At 47.9% G+C, this 18,597-nt stretch overlaps 2 protein-coding genes across 2 annotated transcripts; both read right to left on the bottom strand.

Moving 5' to 3' along the window:
• Positions 1 to 498: 498 nt before the first annotated feature.
• LOC144279562 (olfactory receptor 51E2-like) lies at positions 499 to 1,437 on the bottom strand. Its single transcript, XM_077841127.1, has one exon. The coding sequence runs from the start codon at positions 1,435 to 1,437 to the stop codon at positions 499 to 501; it is 939 nt and encodes a 312-aa protein (XP_077697253.1).
• A 14,518-nt stretch (positions 1,438 to 15,955) lies between these two features.
• Positions 15,956 to 16,927, bottom strand: LOC144279555 (olfactory receptor 51G2-like). Its single transcript, XM_077841117.1, has one exon. The coding sequence runs from the start codon at positions 16,925 to 16,927 to the stop codon at positions 15,956 to 15,958; it is 972 nt and encodes a 323-aa protein (XP_077697243.1).
• Positions 16,928 to 18,597: the final 1,670 nt, after the last annotated feature.

The raw sequence follows: 18,597 nt of genomic DNA, 5'->3' as shown, positions 1-18,597 counted from the left end.
ACCTAACCTAACTAATGGACCAAGACCCTGTTGTACTAGGTGCTGTACAAACATACAACAAAACGACAGTCCCTGCTCCAGAGAGCTGACAATCTCAGTATAAGACAAGAGGGGAGGGATAGCTCAGTGGTTTGAGCAGTGGCCTGCTAAACCCAGGGTTGTGAGTTCAATCCTTGAGGGGGCCATTTGGGATCTGGGGCAAAAATTGAGGATTGGTCCTGCTTTGAGCAGGGGGTTGGACTAGATGACCTCCTGAGGTCCCTTCCAACCCCGATGTTCTATGATTCTAAGAGAAGACAGGTGGATCCAGAAGACAAAGTGGAGGCAAGTCTCTCAGTGGCTCCTTCATTAACTATCTTAAGTCATGGATTCCAAGGCCGGAAGGACCATTGTGATCATCTAGTCTGACCTCCTGCGTAGCACAGGCCAGAGACCTGCCCCAGAATTATTCCCAGAACAGAGCTGTTAGAGAAACATCCCATCTTGATTTAAAAATGGTCAGTGATGGAGAATCCACCTCAGGATCCGTCTGCGTATCTGTTTGGTTCTTGCTCCATAGACAATGGGATTCAGCAGGGGCGGCATCAGGAGGTAGACGTCCCCCATGACAACCTGAACCAGTGGAGTGAGGTCTTTCCCAAACCTGTGCACCACGGACAGTCCAATCAGTGGCACGTAGAAAGCCAGGACCACACAGAGGTGGGCCACGCAGGTGCTGAAAGCCTTGACACGCTCCTTCCTCGAGGACAGCTGCAAGACAGCCTTGATGATCATGAAGTAGGACAAGGCAATCAGCAGCGCGTCGAGGCCCATCACCAAGAGGATAGCAGTCAAGCCATAGATGACATTGGCTGTGGTGCTGGTGCAGGCCAGGTTCATAATGTCCTGGTGCAAACAATAGGAGTGCGACAGGACGTTGGAGCTGCAGAACGACAGGCGAAGAATGAGCAAGGGCAAAGGGAGGCCGAACAGCATGCCCCTAGCCATAGCGGCCAGGCCTATCTTCGCCGTCATTGGATTGGTGAGGATGGTGGCGTGCCGCAGAGGGTGGCAGATGGCCATGTACCTATCCCAGGCCATGGCCAGCAAGACGGTGGACTCGACAGCGGACAGGGAGTGGATGAGGAACATCTGGAGCAGGCAGGCGCCGAAGCTGATTTCCCTCCAGTCAAACCACAGGTAGGAGAGCATTCTGGGCATGGTGCTGGTGGATAGCGCCAGGTCGACGGCAGCCAGCATACAGAGGAAGAAATACATGGGGGCATGGAGGCTCCGCTCCGTCTTTACAATGAACACCACTGCGCCGTTGCCTACAATGGCCATGAGGTACATGGAGCACAGAGGGAACGCCAGCCAGAAATGGGCAACTTCCAGACTAGGTGTGCCAGACAAGATGAAGGAGGAAGGGCTGAAGTCGGTGTTGTTGGGAGAGGGCATGGTGTGCCGGCTGAAATCCAGTGACGCTATTCCATGTCGTCTCTCGGCTCTGCCAGGGACAGAGAAAGAGTACTGTAATGAAGCACGTCTAGTGATACTGCGTCTGAAGGGATTTCGGCAAGTAGGTGCCACTAACCCTGGGCGGCGAACAAACCCCTCCTTCGGAGAGGCTAGCCCGCCAGCATTGCCCCATCTGCCCCAGGACCCGCCCCCTGCTCAGCCAGAGGATCCCTGAGGACCCCCCAACCCGTGAGGCTGGAGGAGCCCCAAGGACTCTCCCCCACACCCTCCACAGCCATGCCTGCCAGCCCCCCAAGCGCTGGCCCCAGTGCTGGGCTGAACTGCTGCCCCCACCCCCCCCAGTGCCACCCAGGCCACTGGCCCCCAGGCTGGCCCAAGCACCACCCCGGGCTGCCTCTGGCCACCTGTGGGCCTGAGCTCCAGGCAACCGGCTTGAGCTGAGTGAGCCCCTGCCGGCTTCAGGGTAGAGGGGGAGTGAGGGCAGGGCCTCGGGGCAGAACACGGGCGGGACCAGGGCCTGGGTCAGGGGAGGCTTTGCCTGCCCTGGCCTTTGACACCCGCTGCCCACGCCATGAACAAGAAATTTGCTTCCCAGTTCTGGTCAGCGCAGCAGGCCCAGGGCTTCCACCCTGAGCCCCGAGCCCCTCCCTTCAGGGACCCACCACAGGAGTTCGCGCCACTCCACTGCGGCCTCCCTTCCCCATCACTGCCTGCGCCAATCACCCTCTGCTGACCTCTTGCAGCCCTTAATAGGCCCAGGTGCAGCCCAGCCCCTTTCCATCGGCTGGATTGGGCTCACCTGCTCTGACCCAGGGGAGCTGGCCCAGGTCTGTTCACAGGGACCAGGGAGAGGCCTGACTTTTGGGCCCTTTGCTCCCTGAGTGAAAAGGAGCAGGGAGGTTGTAGCCCCACCTAATGTAATGGACACCCCAAAGGGGTCAGGGGTGGGTAGCCCCATGGAGAGGGCTGCAGGGGGGAAAAGTGCATGCAGTGCCCATTGCAGAATGTTTCAATTGCTTCTCTGGCTTGGATGCCCTGGGCGACTTTCCGTTTGCCTTTGTCCTGCATCTCCAGCCCCTGCAGTCATGCTGAGATTTTAAGGTGCATGTATGTAGCTCTGAGCATCTGAAGACCATTAGGAATGCTGCTTGGCTGCAGGATAATATTACTTTTACTCCCTGTACCGGTGTGATGAAACGGGAATTTTCTGCACTATTTTTATGACCCCTATGTGTGCCTCAGTTTACCCTATATGTTGCATTGTTGCCAAGTTCAGGGGGAAAGGGATTAAGCTCAGGGAAGCCTAAGAGACATGGGGATGAATGTCACCCAGTTGTGTGAGCCAGGATGGGTCACTGCAGAGGATGTGAGGGAGATTCTCACACCTGAGCCATTCTTTTTGGGTGACAAATCTGAGGAACTGTTCTAGGTTGAGGTGTCTATAGAGAAGGTTTTGAAATAAATTGATAAATTAAACAGTAGTAAGTTATCAGGACCAGATGGTATCACCCAAGAGTTCTGAACTAACTCAGATATGAAATTGCAGAACTACTAACTGTGGTCTGTAACCTATCGCTTAAATCAGCCACTGTACCAGATGACTGCAGGACAGCTAATGTGACGCCAATTTTTAAAAAAGGCTCCAGGGGTGATCCCGGCAATTACAGACCAGTAAGCCTCACTTCAGTACCAGGCAAATTGGTTGAAACTATAGTAAAGGACAGAATTATCCAACACATAGATGAACATGATTTGCTGGGGAAGAGTCAACATGGTTTTTGTAAATGGAAATCATGCCTCAAAAATCTATTAGAATTCTTTGAGGGGGACAACAGGCATGTGGACAAGGGAGATTCAGTGGATATAGTGTATTTAGATTTTCAGAAAGCCTTTGACAAGGTCCCACACCAAAGACTCTTAAGCAAAATAAGCAGTCATGGGATTAGAAGGAAGGTCCTCTCATGGATCAGCAACAGGTTAAAAGATAAAAAACAAAGGGTAGGAATAAATGGTCAGTTTTCAGAATGGAGAGAGGTCAATAGTGGTGTCCCCCAGGGGTCTGTACTGGGACCAGTCCTATTCAACACATTCATAAAAGATCTGGAAAAAGGGTTAAAAAGTGAAGTGAAGAAATTTGCATACAAGACAAAATTATTCAAGATAGTTAAGTCCAAAGCAGACTGCGAAGAGCTACAAAGGGGAATCTCATAAAACTGGGTGACTGGGCAACAACCTGGCAGATGAAATTTAATGTTGATAAGTGCAAAGTAATGCCCACTGGAAAACATCATCACAACTATACATATACAATGATGGGGTCTAAATTACCTGTTACCACCCAAGAGAGAGATCTTGGAGTCGTTGTGGATAGTTCTCTGAAAACATCCACTCCACGGGCAGCGGCAGTCAAAAAAGCGAACAGCATACTGGGAATCATTAAGAAAGGGATCGATAATGTGAAGGAAAATTTAATAGGCCTCAGACTTTGGTCAAGCCTGTCTAGGCCTTAGACTATGGTCAAGCTTGTTTCTGTGTATAAGGGGCAGGAGGGAAGGCAAAATGAAAAGTTTTAAGCAGAACAATTTGTAACAGACAGGCACGTTAAAGTGTAACCACAACAGTAGTGTTAGAAAGGATGTTAAACCAAAAGAGAAACACCTGTGAATAACAGGAAAAAGCTTGTTTTCCTATACCCCAAATAAGGAAGCTTGTTTTGATAGATTCCTAACAAGGCAAAATATCGATGTGAAAGTATGTGTAACTGGTTGTGGTTTTGAGCGATATAAGCGCCTGTATTTCTGTATTCGGCAGAGCAGCCCTGCCTGTCTCTCCTTGCAATGCGCATTGCTTGAAATAAAGGGCCTCAGGCTGGTTCTGATCAAACACAACACCTGGACGTTTTTCTGCCACTAATTGGTGCCGTGACTCAGATAGACGGCGACCCCCGAGAGCCGAAGGACCACAAGTTGTTCCCGACCAGACCCCGGGCCCATCAGAAAGGTAAGAGACCTTTTGAAATCTCTATATTGGGTTTCTGGTGGAGGACCGCCCATAGGCTCTGGGCTTGGGTGAGTTGTATGCTCTATCTGGACCTTTTGCTGCCAGACACGCCTGATGCCCTTGGGATGGGTTAGAGTCCCATCCAGGTTTGGTTTCCCTGGGAAGAGCCACTGGTTGTGGCTGGGCAGGTCATGGATAGACCTGGGTCTGTGTGCCAGTGTGAAAGTGAAGGTTGGTAGACCGGTGTGAGTGTGAGACACAGGAAAATGCCCAGAGCGCCCTGCAAAGTCAGGGGTGTCTATAAAGCAAGCCCTGTGACTCCATCTAGTGGGCATCGTGATAATGCCCTGACCTCGGCAGTTTCCCTCTGCATGGCATGACCGGCAAGGGGCCTGTCTGTGTCTAGGAATGTGTAATCCCATCCCTTCCATCCTCGGACAGTCTGTTTCAGGACCCTCTTTCCTCCCCTGTCTCTAGCTCCCGCACTGAAGGCGGCTTGACAAGCCACTGACGGTCTGATCACCTCACCTGAAGTTACAGAGTATGCGGCACCAGCCGACGTTCTTTGCTGAATGGAGGCTGTAAGACCTCGTGGAGACCCTAAACAAAACCTTCCCTGTGTAAGTGTGACGAGTGAATTGAGTTAAGTACTGGGGGCCGGGAAATCCAAAAAGGATTCCCCCTCTCTCCAGGTGAAGTACTGGGGGCCGGAGGATCCAAGAGGATTCCGCTCTCGCTAGGTACAGATGGGGGCCGGTGAGTCAAAAAGGATCACCGCCTGCCAAAAGGCACACCGGCGTACTACATGTACGCAAATTATAGTCCTTTCACTTGCAAGTTTTTAGAGAAATGGAATTGGTATACCAGGGATGATCCAAAATTACAGTTTCCCTTAGAGGGAAGTTTTGACCTTGACAAGATTGTGCACCTCAAAGGCGCACTTCTCGCCAATAATGTTGGATAAGGTCAGTTTGATGCATATTTTGATTGGTATAGGAAAACAGAAAAACGGCACCATAAATCTCAGTTGAGGAGTCTCAAGGACTCCCAGAAAATACTTAAAACACCATTAAAAAAGACAAGAGAGATTATCTTTTCCTCAAAACTCCTGTGGGCCAACAGCAGATATCTCTCTCTACCCTTCAAGGCCTCTTCGGGGTACCCCCACAGATCCCTCTAAGGATCTTATAGATTTATGTTTAAAATGTAATGGGGTGGGCAATATTCCTATTCCCCACCCCATCTCTTACCTCTGTCCATTTCTACTGGTCCTTTGTTTGACCATAGAAACATAGAATATCAGGGTTGGAAGGGACCTCAGGAGGTCAACTAGTCCAACCCCCTGCTCAAAACAGGACCAATCCCCAACTAAATCACCCCAGCCAGGGCTTTGTCAAGCCTGACCTTAAAAATTTCTTAGGCAGGAGATTCCACCACCTCCCTAGGGAATGCATTCCAGTGTTTCACCACCCTCCTAGTGAAAAAGTTTTTCCTAATATCCAATCTAAACCTCCCCCACTGCAACTTGAGACCATTACTCCTTGTTCTGTCATGTGCTACCACTGAGAACAGTCTAGAAAGCCATCCTCTTTGGAACCCCCTTTCAGGTCGTTGAAAGGAGCTATCAAATTCCCCCTCATTCTTCTCTTCCGCAGCCTAAACAATCCCAGTTCCCTCAGCCTCTCCCCATAAGTCATGTGTTCCAGTCCCCTAATCATTTTTGTTGCCCTCCGCTGGACTCTTTCCAATTTTTCCACATCCTTCTTGTAGTGTGGGGCCCAAAACTGGACACAGTACTCCAGATGAGGCCTCACCAATGTTGAATAGAGGGGAATGATCACGTCCCTCGATCTGCTGGCAATGCCCCTAGTTATACATCCCAAAATGCCATTGGCCTTCTTGGTAACTAGGGCACACTGCTGACTCATATCCAACTTCTCGTCCACTGTAACCCCTAGGTCCTTTTCTGCAGAACTGCTGCCGAGCCATTCAGTCCCTAGTCTGTAGCAGTGCATGGGATTCTTCCGTCCTAAGTGCAGGACTCTGCACCTGTCCTTATTGAACCATCATGCTTTCCTCCTAAGCCCTTGTTCACCTGTTAACCTTTTGGAAAAGGATTTGCGGTGTAAATTAAATTGTGCAATCTATTGTACCCCAGATGGTGTGTATCTGGATGTGCCTGGTCCTGCTCACAGTGAGGTCCTGGCAGTTTTGTATGCGGACGCTCCAAAAGAGGAGACCAACTGCAGTCCTTCCTTGTTGCAACAGGAACTGCTGGCTAAGGTCCCTCTCTCCTTGTGGGCTAATCATGCTGACTAGGTTGGGCACATTGGGTCTGCCCAACCGGCTAAAATTCTTCCTGAACCGAGCAAGACCCTTTCCTAAAATTCGTTTAAATCCTCTCTCAAAATAGGCCAAGAAAGGTATCTGCCCTGTAGTCACCTCCTTGATTCAGCAGGGAGTTACTATTCCTACGGTCAGTGAGTGTAACTCCCCCATTTTCTCGTGTTGTTAATGCTGCTGTTCTCCCTCCCTTTCCTGTTGCCCCTAGCCCTGCTACTGTCCTTTCCTACGCTGCACTGGTGCTGAGGGGTTGGTACCGCCTCAAATAAGGGAAAGGTTGTATTAAGCCTGGACATGACAAATGAAGGCTATTGTTAAATAAAATGCATCTAGATGTAAAAAATAAATGGGTGTGTATGTCACTAGGTGTGAATAAATAAATAAAAGGGGGATTAGTCAAAAAGCCCCCCTCCTTGCTCAATTGGTCGTAGAGCAATGCCTTTGCCTGGGAGAAAACAAAATAATGCAGAAAGAAAAAAGGATCAGGGCCAAACAAGCATACAGCAGCAGTTTGAGGAAGTTAAAAAAACCGAGTAAGAAGTTAACTCTGTAGTTACTGGAAGAAATTAAACAAACTGTCTGTAAATAATCCAGGCAAGAGGTTATTTAAGTAAAATCATTTGACTATAAACAAGTTAGTCAAATTTGCTCAAAAAACACTCCTGGTGTGTACAGTCTTTGTTTTATAAGTTTGAGATAAATTGGTGTTTTCAGGTTGTAAAACCGAACAAATACTTTTGACAGACAAAAGAAATTTGTGTTGTTTAATTTTGGTATTCAGCATTTAATCCTGAAGGTAACTAAATGCTTTACAAGATTTAAAATGTTTTTTTAATAAAAACCAGAATTGGAGCTGCAGCAGGGCAGTCAAAGCCAGGAGAATAAAAAAAAAGATTTCAAATCTGTTTTGGTAACAAATAGCAGACAGAAACTGTAGTCAGTGCCCCGCACTAAGTCTTAAGGTGGCTCTGTGTAATCAACGGTCTGTGTAATCAACGGTCACTTTGCCAAAGGGGAAGCCCAAACTGATTGTATTTTCCTTTTGTGTAATCTGCCAGCAGCATAACGTTGGAAAAGCTGTCAAGGTTAGGCAGGCAGCACATCCCCCTTCCTGGGAACCTTTTGTAAATATTCAAATTAATTTTGTTTAAATGTCTAAATATTGTAATTATGAGTGTGTTAGTTTTAGTTAATGTATTTTCCAAATGGGTTGAGGCTTTTCCCTGTAAAAAGGCAGATGCCAAAAACTGTTGTAAAACTTCTGTTTAAGAATTTTGTACCACGATTCGGCATACCTGGGCATAGCATCGGTGATCATGGACTGGATAAATTATAACAAGTTATGTGCAGCTTTACAGATCAAGCACAATCTCCACTGCCTCACCACCCGCAGTTTGCCGGGACAGAGGAGCGCCAAAATGGCATCCTGCGAAAACCAATTTGAATTGACCCGATGCCCTGCCACCTGCTCTTATGAGCATAAAATCCACTGTAAATTGAAAGACCGGACTCAGCCCCCATGAAATCCTCATGGGAAGACGAATGAGACTTCCTGCTGCTCCCCCTGTGCCACCACACCTGAAAGACCTGCTGCTGGATGATAATAAAATACTCACATATTGCCAGTCGTTAATGAAGTGTGTTAAGTCTTCACCAGGAATGGACAAGTCTCCACCAGGAGTCTAGCTCAGCTGGCCTCACTGAACAGAGCTCACGGTGTGAAGCAGGAGGGCTGGAGCCCCAGAGGTTCAGTCATGGGAGGTGGTGAGGCCGCGTGGAACCTACCCCAGAGGCAGAGTGAGACCCCTACCGGGTCTGGCAGACCGAGGGGTTCCTCCAAGAGACCGTCCCAAAGCTGGGGGCATAGCACTGATCCTGTGGGGCTGTGACAACCGGTAAGAGGGGTTTGCAGAATATTAATACAATATTGTTTAGTAAATCAACAAACGTAATTAGAGAAAAAGTGTGCTGAAATATTTGTAGCAGAGAGAGAGAGAGAGAGAGATTATTTTTGGCTCAAACTCCCTTCTGTCCTATTGCTGGGGTTTTGTTTCCTGGATTTGTAGTGTCTTGCCTGGGCTTAGAGGGCTGCAGCTGTGCGATTAGCTAGTTTCCTCAATCCATGCACTGTGTGAGTTACTGTACAAGTCCGTCTCCGCAGGGCCAGGCACAAAAGAGGGGACGGAGCGCTGGGTGAGCTGCTACATGAGCCCTGATAGCTCAGCACAGCCGAAACGGCCCTGAGCTGCATCTGGGCCCTGGTCTCCCCCAGATTTGGCGGCGTTCCCATCTGCAGTTTGGGTTCAGGCCCATCGCTAATGAAAGCAGACTGAGCACCGGTGGCTCTATGGAGCTGATCCAAGGCTCGCTGCTGTCAATTGGAGGCATTCCATTGTCCCCTCCATGGGCTTTGGATCAGAGCTAAACCATGACCATTATTTCACTCAAGGTCGGGCTTTCCTGTGAATGCCAGAGAGTCCTTGGCTCACTTCCGAGCTCCATTGGACATAGGCCTTGAGACAGACACACCCTCATTCCATCTTCTCTCTTATATATTTTTTAAACACTCTGACGTTCCGAGCATGCCACATCCCTGGATCAGCCTTTCACTTGCCACAATCTCTAGCAACAGGTTCCCACTTTGTATTAATGCTCCTTTTGCAAATACATTATGGAGGGTTCATGAATGATTAACGGATGTTTTGATAAATGATTGGCCAATTGTTATAGAGTCTGATGGGTTAATTTGTTGTTTGTAACTACGGCTTAAAGCCTTTTATGATACCTTCTACCGATGTGCTTATAATAACCTATAACACATACTACTTGAGTGTGTAACATGGCAATAGCTGTTAATCACTTACTAACCCGTTATAAATGGGAGCGTAATATACAGTTGGCCAAAAATCTACTGCTGAACATTTCAATAACCCACTTGCATTAATGATTAGGTAAAAGGGACAAGCCTCCTGAATTATTAATAGCAACTAACAGAATCAGTCAGTTTCGCCTTCTAATCGTTTTAAAATATAAGTAGGGTGTGATCACATTGTGAGACTCCTGTTGGACAAGTAGCCCCATCCTTTTAAAACACTGTAAGACAGGGTGACTGGCAGAGAAACAGGTGAAACGAGCAGGGGATCTTTTCCTAGCTGTAGTTCACTCCGGTTCTTTGGACCTAGGGCGACCATCTAGAAAGTGTGAAAATTTGGGGGTGGGATGGACAGAGGGGTTATAGGTGGCTATATAAAAAAAAGCCCCGAATATCGGGACTGCCCCTATAAAATCAGGACATCTGGCGACCCTATTTGGATCATGTATATGCAGGGCAAGATTTTCAACTGTGACAAGTAATTTTGGGGACCCAAATTGGGACAGGTTAAAAGGGTTTAATTTTCTGATCATGGGTGCTGAGCACGGTTTAAAAATCAGGTCTTGCTTAAGCGTAGCCATAACAGAGACTCAGAATGGGTCCCTGTCTTTCAAAGCAATCACTTTTGTATTTCTAACTTGAGTCTTCCAGCCAAAAGCCTCAGGAATCAACGGCATCAAGGGCAAAGCACATGCAAGCAGCACAAACCCAGACTTTGGCAAAGTGTGGTTTGATCCCTGCAGCCGGATGATTGCTACAAGCAGCAGCCCGAATTCTCTTGCAAGCAGTGCCCCTGACCTTCTAATTATGGAACCAGGCTCACACAAAGCCTCTGACTCACCAGAATGAAACAGGCAAGGAGGATTTCTTCACCATCCAAGAAAAGCCACGCACAGCTCTCGCCTGCCCGCCTGCAGCACCTAAGACTTGTCAGGGAGGGCGGCTTATATTATGCCTTCTGGAAAGCCCACTGGGGTCACAGCATTAGCACTGAGGCCTCTCAAATGACTTCTAAACAGAAATGGGTGCTCGAGGCAACTGCCGGCCAGTCACTTTATATTAACCCTTCTTTGTCCTGACTCCTGGGTCAGCTCTTCGGCTACTATAAACGGGGAGAGCTGACCATCTGGTCCGGTATCTATATGTCCTGGTCAATTTGTGACTGGACTGCAGAAACGTCTGCTCCGTCCAGCAGGGAAAGAGTTAATTCCCTGCTCACCCGCCCTACCTCCCATCCAGAAGCAGGCGGTGGAAAGCTGATAGATCCCCTAGGGGCTCTTGATTGAGCACCAGGAGGCCAAGGAATTAGGTGCGATTAGCTTTGATAAAACTGCCTGTTGGTGAGAGAGAGAGATGGAGAGCCTTGCTAGCAGGAATGGTAACTGAGGAACCTGAGAGCTGGCACCCATATGTAGTAGGGGCCTGCCCGGGCCTGGTTCTGGCATGCAAGTATCCTTGCTTACCCCTACTGCCCCCTGCACAAGGGCCAGGCTGCTCCTACACCAAAGGGACTGCTAGGCACTAGCTAGATTGATGGAAGAATTCGCTTTGAGAGAGAGGCTAGTCTGTGGTAGGGCACTGGACTAGGACTCCAGACACCCAGGTTCAAGTCCTTGTTCCCCCCCTCCCCCCAGACTTTCTCTGTGACCTTATGCAAGTTCCTTGGGGTACGTGTATGCTGTAATCTAAGGTGTGATTTCAGCTGTTACCCCCGCTCCAATTCCTTGTGGGAAAAAAAGCCAGTGATAAACATGGTAGGTGATGAAATGGTGCAAAGCAAGCAGGCATGAGCTGGGGCATTACAGAATGGAAGCTGGGATGCCGTTGCCTTAAAGGGCGTGATGATCTCTTTTGGCTGCGCTGCAGATATTGACCCACAATCATCAGTGTCAGCTAAAGCTCATCTAGTAGCTTGGAGCCACGGCCAACATTTGCGAATACTAGGCACCTAAATCTATATTTAAGCTCCTAAAGCTAAGCTGTGAGGCTTTCTGAGGCGCTGAGCAATTGCCAGCTGCAAAAGACCAGAACAGGGGTTTAGAATACGATGGCCGGCTCAGAGGAGCTGAGCTGTGTGCGTGGAGCCCAACGTGTGTTTTCAGACGTGCTACTGCAACAAACCTACAGTTCCTACTTATTCTCCTATCATTGCATGCACCTGCCCGGACCTTGATCGTCTGAATGCCCGAGGACAGTCCTGGAACTCTCTGAGCATGAACACCTCCAGGACGGAGACTCCAGCCTGCAGGGGTTTCACCACAGAACTGTGCCGTCTCCCAGAACAGAACCCTTGTCTAGTCTCTGCTGTGTGGAGTCTACGTTCTTGTGGAGTAATCTATTCAAGCCTTGGGCTGCTTGCTCCCATATATTAGCTCTGTCTTGGATACACAAACACTGGAAGTGATTCTGAGAGATGCTGGGCAAACTTATCTCCCACTAAAGTGTGTCTGGGTGTCCTCAACTTTCTTGTAGTATCTGTTACCCGAAATTGGGCCAGCTTGTAAGCTTAGGGATAATTAATGACCCACCAGAATTTGGCAGAAAGCAGAATGTTTATTACACTGATATCTAAGCTCCTGTCAGGGTTCCTTCCCCACTCTGAATTCTAGGGTACAGATGTGGGGACCCTCATGAAAGACCCCCTAAGCTTATTTCTACCAGTTTAGGTTAAAACTTCCCCAAGGTACAAAGTCTTTGCCCTTGGATTAGGTAAATGCTGCTACTACCAAGTGATTTAACAAACAATCAGAGAAAGGACCACTTGGAGTTCCTATTTCCCCAAAATATCCCCCCAAGCCCTTACACCCCCTTTCCTGGGGAGGCTTGAGAATAAACAAGATGAGCACAAACCAGCCTTGGATTTTTAAGACCCAAAAAATCCAATCAGATTCTTAAAAAACAGAACTTTATTAGAAGAACAAAAAAAGATAAGAGAACAACTCTGTAAGATCAGAATGGAAGATAACCTTACAGACAGTCAGATTCAAAACATAGAGAATCCCTCTCGGCAAACCCTTAAGTTACAAAAAACCACAAAAACAGGAATACACATTCCCTCCAGCACAGCGAATTTCACAAGCCAAAAACAAAGAAAACCTAATGCATTTTCTAGCTAGATTACTACTAACTTTACAGGAGTTCGAGGGCTTGCATCCTTGATCTGTGCCCGGCAAAGGTATCACACAGACAGACAAAAGCCTTCCCCCCCCCTCCAGATTTGAAAGTATCTTGTCCCCACATTGGTCATTTTGGGTCAGGTGCCAGCCAGGCTACCTTAGCTTCTTAACCCTTTACAGGTGAAAGGATTTTGCCTCTGGCCAGGAGGGATTTTATAGCACTGTATACAGAAATGTGGTTACCTTTCCCTTTATATTTATGACAGCTCCAAAGAAGAAAAGGGGGGGGGGGGATCGGGTCACACTCACACTCACATACTCATTCTCCCAGGACAGGTCTGGCACTGGAGATGTCAGGATCCTTCAAGGTAAGTGTCCCACAGCGCAGCAATGGATGGTGTGATGAAGGTAAGTCTTCCTGAGGCACGATGGAATGCAACTCAGCGAACCCCTGGTCAGGTGGTCCGGGCGAAGGGCCTTTTTGGGAAGTACAAGCTTGTGAGTGCACTCCTGAGCGCAAGGCCCTGTCCCCTTGTTTAAGGACCTGCTCCTCATGGCCTGTGACTAGAGATGAGTTGGCTGCATCTGGTTGGTCACTCTCCACCTCAGGCAGTGTCCATGCATTGGGTGTGTGATTGCTGTCCAGTCAGAGTCCCAGACAACTTGTCTACCTTGGAGCTCTTCTGAAGCAACCCATTCATCCCACAAGCATTCCAGGAGGGAGTGGGAGGGGGAAAGCCACTTCACAGGTATTCAAAGAGGGAGAGGAGATAAAAGGGGGGTGGGGTGTACCAGACCTTTTGAGCATAGAGGTTATACATAGCATAGTCATACAGAGCATACAGATCACTGCTGCTCCTACAACAGTATCTAGTTGGTTCCCAGATAAATGAGATTGGCACTGTGAGACCTAAAATGGACTTCATTCCAGGGCCAGGTTCAGAGACCTTTTACACACTGACTCCCATGAGAAGCCCCGTTGACGTCAGTGGGACCATTCATGGAGGAAGGTGCTACCCAGTTTTCTCTTTCACCTTTTCAGGTTCATGGAGGATTTCTCCACACCATTCTTTTCCTTCTTTATTCCAGCTAGGGTGGGGGATGGAGCATGATCTAGGAGCGGCCAGACTCTGAATGGTCTGATCTCCCCAATGGGAGCTGCAAGTGCTCAGTATCAGGCAGGAGAAGGCCCATTACAAGCAAAGCTCCTTCTGACTAACCTTTGGCTTCATCCTGTTTCCATAGAAGGCCGTGGCAACTTTCCCACTGACTTCCATAGAACAGGATCAAACGCTTAATTCCGTGATGTCCTGTTTACTGGAGTGGGGGTGGAGAAGAGTGTTCTTCACATTGCAAGGAACGCAAACCCCATTATAGTCTCTAAGCGGGGATCACTAAAGGCTGGGTTTGCAGCTTCAGGGAATATTTATACTGCACACTGACACTTCCCAGCTGGAGTCATTTAGTCCACCCAGATGAGCTTGCTCTTAAAATGAAGCATTCTCTAGGAAAGCAGCCCACGATGGATGGGGAAAGCTGACTTTCAGAGACGCTGAGCTGTTATGTTAATTTAGAACCCAGATGTTTACAGTAGTTCAAATGATTCCTTCCAATGTTACTTTACTTTGCATGTGCCAACCCTGAATTTCATATGCCATAGGGCTGCCTTTTCTTCGCCCTTTCTTGGGTTCTGCAGCTCCTCACTCTTCACTAATTTAATTGTGTGCCACCTGCAAATTTTACCACCTCAGTCTCCCCCCCCCCACCCCCAGCCCTTTGCTAGATCATCAATAACTATATTAAACATCAGCCCAGGTACTGAATCTTGGCCCACCCCCTGCTGCCAGCCTGGTGCCATGTTGAAAATTGACCGTTTCTTCCCATTCAGTGCTAGACTCACTGCAACTGAGTCCTTCCTCTTCTCAGCCACTAGGGGCACTACCTGCATCCAGAATCCAAAACAATAGCCAAGTGGTGAATGCATGATGTCTACTGGATTCATAGGTCCCAAGGCCAGAAGGGAGCATGGTGATTATCTAGTCTGACCCCCTGTAGAGCGTAGGCCAGAGACCTGCCCCACAATAATTCCTAGAGCAGGTCTTCTAGAAAAAAAAACATCCTGTCTTCATTTAACAATTGCCTGTGATGGAGAATCCGCTCCCACCCTTGGTAAATTGTCCCAATGGTTAAGTACTCTGACTGTTAAAAATGTACCCCTTGTTTCCAGTCTGATATTAATACTAATACTGGCTCTGACCAGGAGGCCAGTACTACCCTAGCATAATCCCAGCTCTTACAAGCACACAGAAAAATGACGTCCTTATTTCTCATAACCACTTTAAATAGCTAAATCTCCCTTACTGTGGGCGCGATGTTGTAAAACACATATTGATTATGTGCAGTGCAGAACAGCCGACAGAACAACATGCAAAACAAGCCAGTGAGGCTCATTGAAAGCGACAACCGATGCAAAAGCACCACTGTGTACAGCACCAGAGATGAGCCGGGTGCTTTACAGACACAATTAAAGATCTGGGCCGAACTTTTTGAAAATGTTGGGTGCCTGAGTTGAGACACCTTAAAAGGGGCTGATTTTCAGAAAGTGCTCAGCACCCCCTCCCTCTGAAAATCAGGCCCCTTTGAGTGCCGCCAGTTGAGCCCCCAGTAATTGGAGCGCCCAGAATCACCGGGCGCTTTTGGAAAGCTTGGTCACAGCCCCTGCCCCGAGGCACTTACAGACCATGTTAGATAGGGCACAGCATGAGGCAGGAAGAGAGGACCTTAGGCAAGCAGGGCGAAGGGAGGTTTACACCGATTGATTAGGTGACTAGCTTTTTCAGGGTCTACATGTTAGTGGCTCCCCGTTCCACCGCCCTACGTCATTTTAAAAAATAATTGATTTGGGCCCAAATCTTGCAATTGCATCCTCATAGGTGGATCCCACCCTTCTTGCAGACCCCGGCAATCAGGGCCTTTGGTTTGATGAAGTTGGCAGGGGAGTGGGAGTGATTCTAGGAGGAAATGGAAGAACATAACATTGAGCTGGGATACAACGTCCAAGTGGAATTGCAGTTTTCTTCTTCTGGCTAAGCACAGGGCACCCTTTGATTTAACATGACGAAGCAATTCACCTGAATTTTCTGGGAAGCCTGATGGTGAAAGTCCATCACGTTGAATCGTTTTTCCACCACAGTGTTCTGAGCATGGCTCTGCGGATCTGTTTGGATTTGATGCTGTATATGATAGGATTTAAGACAGGGGGCACAATAAGGTAGATATAGGCCACCACGATGTTAACCATAGGGGGAACATTGTTACCAAAGCGATGGAGAAATGACAGCCCAATCATTGGAATGAAGAAGATTAGGACAGCACAGATATGGGAGACACATGTGTTTAAAGCCTTGAGACATTTTTCCTTGGTTGTGAGGCTGACCACAGTCTTAATGATCAGAACATAAGATAGCACAATGAACACACAATCCACACCCACCGTTGAAAGAATGACAATTAAACCATACAGGATGTTGACTTTTATATCCGCGCAGGCCAGCTTCATGATATCAGGGTGAAAGCAAAATGAGTGGGAAAGCACATTGTTCCCACAGTAGGTTAACCTCTTGAGCAGAAAGGGTATTGGGAAGAGGGAGATCACAGCTCTTGAAACAATTGCCAGCCCTATTTTTATGATGGTTGACTTGGTCAAGATGGATGAATATCTCAGAGGGTTGGAGATAGCGATGAAACGATCGAAGGCCATGGCCAGGAGCACCGAGGATTCCATCACTGACAGTATATGGATAAAATACATCTGGGTGAGACAGGCATTGAACTCAATTTTTCTGATCTTAAACCAAAAGATGCCCAGCGTGGTAGGAAGGGTGCACAAAGCCAAGCCCAGGTCCATCAAAGCCAGCATCGAAAGGAAGTAGTACATAGGCTTATGAAGACTTTGGGTCTTCTTGATGATGATCAGGATCAGGCAGTTCCCTGAAAGCCCAATAAGGTAGAACACGCAGAAAGGGATGGAGATCCAGTGGTGATTGGCTTCCAGACCTGGAAAGCCCGTCAGGAGGAAGGTGGAAGGCTGATAGAAGGAGGAATTGACAAGTGGCATGGTGTGCTGGGGCTGCTCCATCCCACCTCAGATGTCGCACAGCCTAGAGTTAAAAACAAAACCACAACAAACTGCCCATGTCATTTGATTCTGTACAGTGTACCCTAAAACCACAACCGCCCATCTGATTACCTGCTCTGTAGTACATATGACCACATAACTAGCAAAGCCCCCCATATGACTAGATGCTCTACTGAACCTACAATCATGTAATGATACAAAATTGCATGTAATTACACTGCGCTACAGGATATACATCCATTTAACAACCACTAAACCCCCATGTTTGGACACTGTCATGTATCACTGATGCCTCTTTATAGAATTTCTTAGGCACTAGGGAATCTCTACCACAATTGCCACCTAGACTGAGGTGTTGTTGGGAAGCAGGTACAAATTGGTGTAGATGGCGCTGAAGGCTCGGAAGAAGGTGAAAGTTAAGGTCTGATTCGCTGCTATTACACCAATTTTGCAGTCACTCCAGTGTCAAAATGACACTGCAGAATGGAGATTTGAGCCGTCAGCCTCCTTCACCCTCAGTTCTGAATTTGTCCTCTCACCAATCCACCAGACCAAGACATCTGAGCTTCAGTTTCTACAATACTGGTCTACAGCCAGTCCTCCTTCATTTCAGTATCCAATGGCCGGCAGAGAGGGGTAGAGCCCCCAGAGGAAGGAAAACCCATGAGAGAAAGTTCTACTCAAAGAGCACCTGTGATTTTTGTGGACAATACTGTGAACCTCTCTTGTGGCACCTGTCTGAGGCTTGTATGGGGCTTTACAAACATCAGGGTGAAATTCAAAAACTTCATCAGACACTGAAGTCTTGTTTGGAGGTGTCCAGTGAGGCATAGAGTTAGTGCTGGCCTATATCTCTGCCCCTTTGAGGTGAATGTCAGCCATCAATGCATTCAGCCTCAGGGGCAGGGATAGAGGCCAGACTTTTCAAAGGTGCTGAGCACCGTCAATTCCTTCTGACATTAATGGGAGCCAAAGGTGCTCAGCACCTCTGACAATCAGGCTGCTTAGTTTGACACAAGGCTTCTGTTAGTTAGCAATGAGCAGGCACCAATATCTGCCAGGGATGTGTTTCATTCGAAAGTGCTATCAGAATCTACCCAGCTGCGCTGTATGATGGTGGATATCTGATCTGGCATGCTTCAGCACATATGCTGACCTCTAACTAATGGGGTTAGGAAGGAAATTGTCCTTGAGAACAGATTACTCAGAGCCACCCGCTGCAGGGTGTCTTGCAGCTTCCTCGGAGGCACCTGGCACTGGATGCTACATTATTTCATCTCTCTGGGGCTCTGTTTCCTCCCCTATCCTTTGTCTGTCTGGTCTATAAAAATTGTAAGCTCATCAGGGCAGAGACTGTATAGTGCCTAGTGCAGTGATGCCTTGATCTCACTTGGAGCCATTAGGCCCTATGACAATACACACACAAATTAAAGTGTTTTCTTATTCTTGGTCTAAACTGAAATGAAAAGTTCTGTTAAGGAGCCTGGTTGTCCTGGACCTAAATAATACTTAACTCTCGGTATAAAATGTAATCAGTGTGACGAGATCGTAGTTGAATTATGATAGTGCTGCAGGCGCAGAATGCGTCATTTAATAGAGCTCATTTCAGATTAATATGTGTCAACCTGTGGAACTCATTGCCAGAGGATGTTGTGAAGTCCTAGACTATA

This window comes from Eretmochelys imbricata, chromosome 1 (genome assembly GCF_965152235.1).
Source record: "Eretmochelys imbricata isolate rEreImb1 chromosome 1, rEreImb1.hap1, whole genome shotgun sequence".
Taxonomy (NCBI): Eukaryota; Metazoa; Chordata; order Testudines; family Cheloniidae; genus Eretmochelys; species Eretmochelys imbricata.
This window is presented reverse-complemented; position numbering and strand designations above follow the sequence as displayed.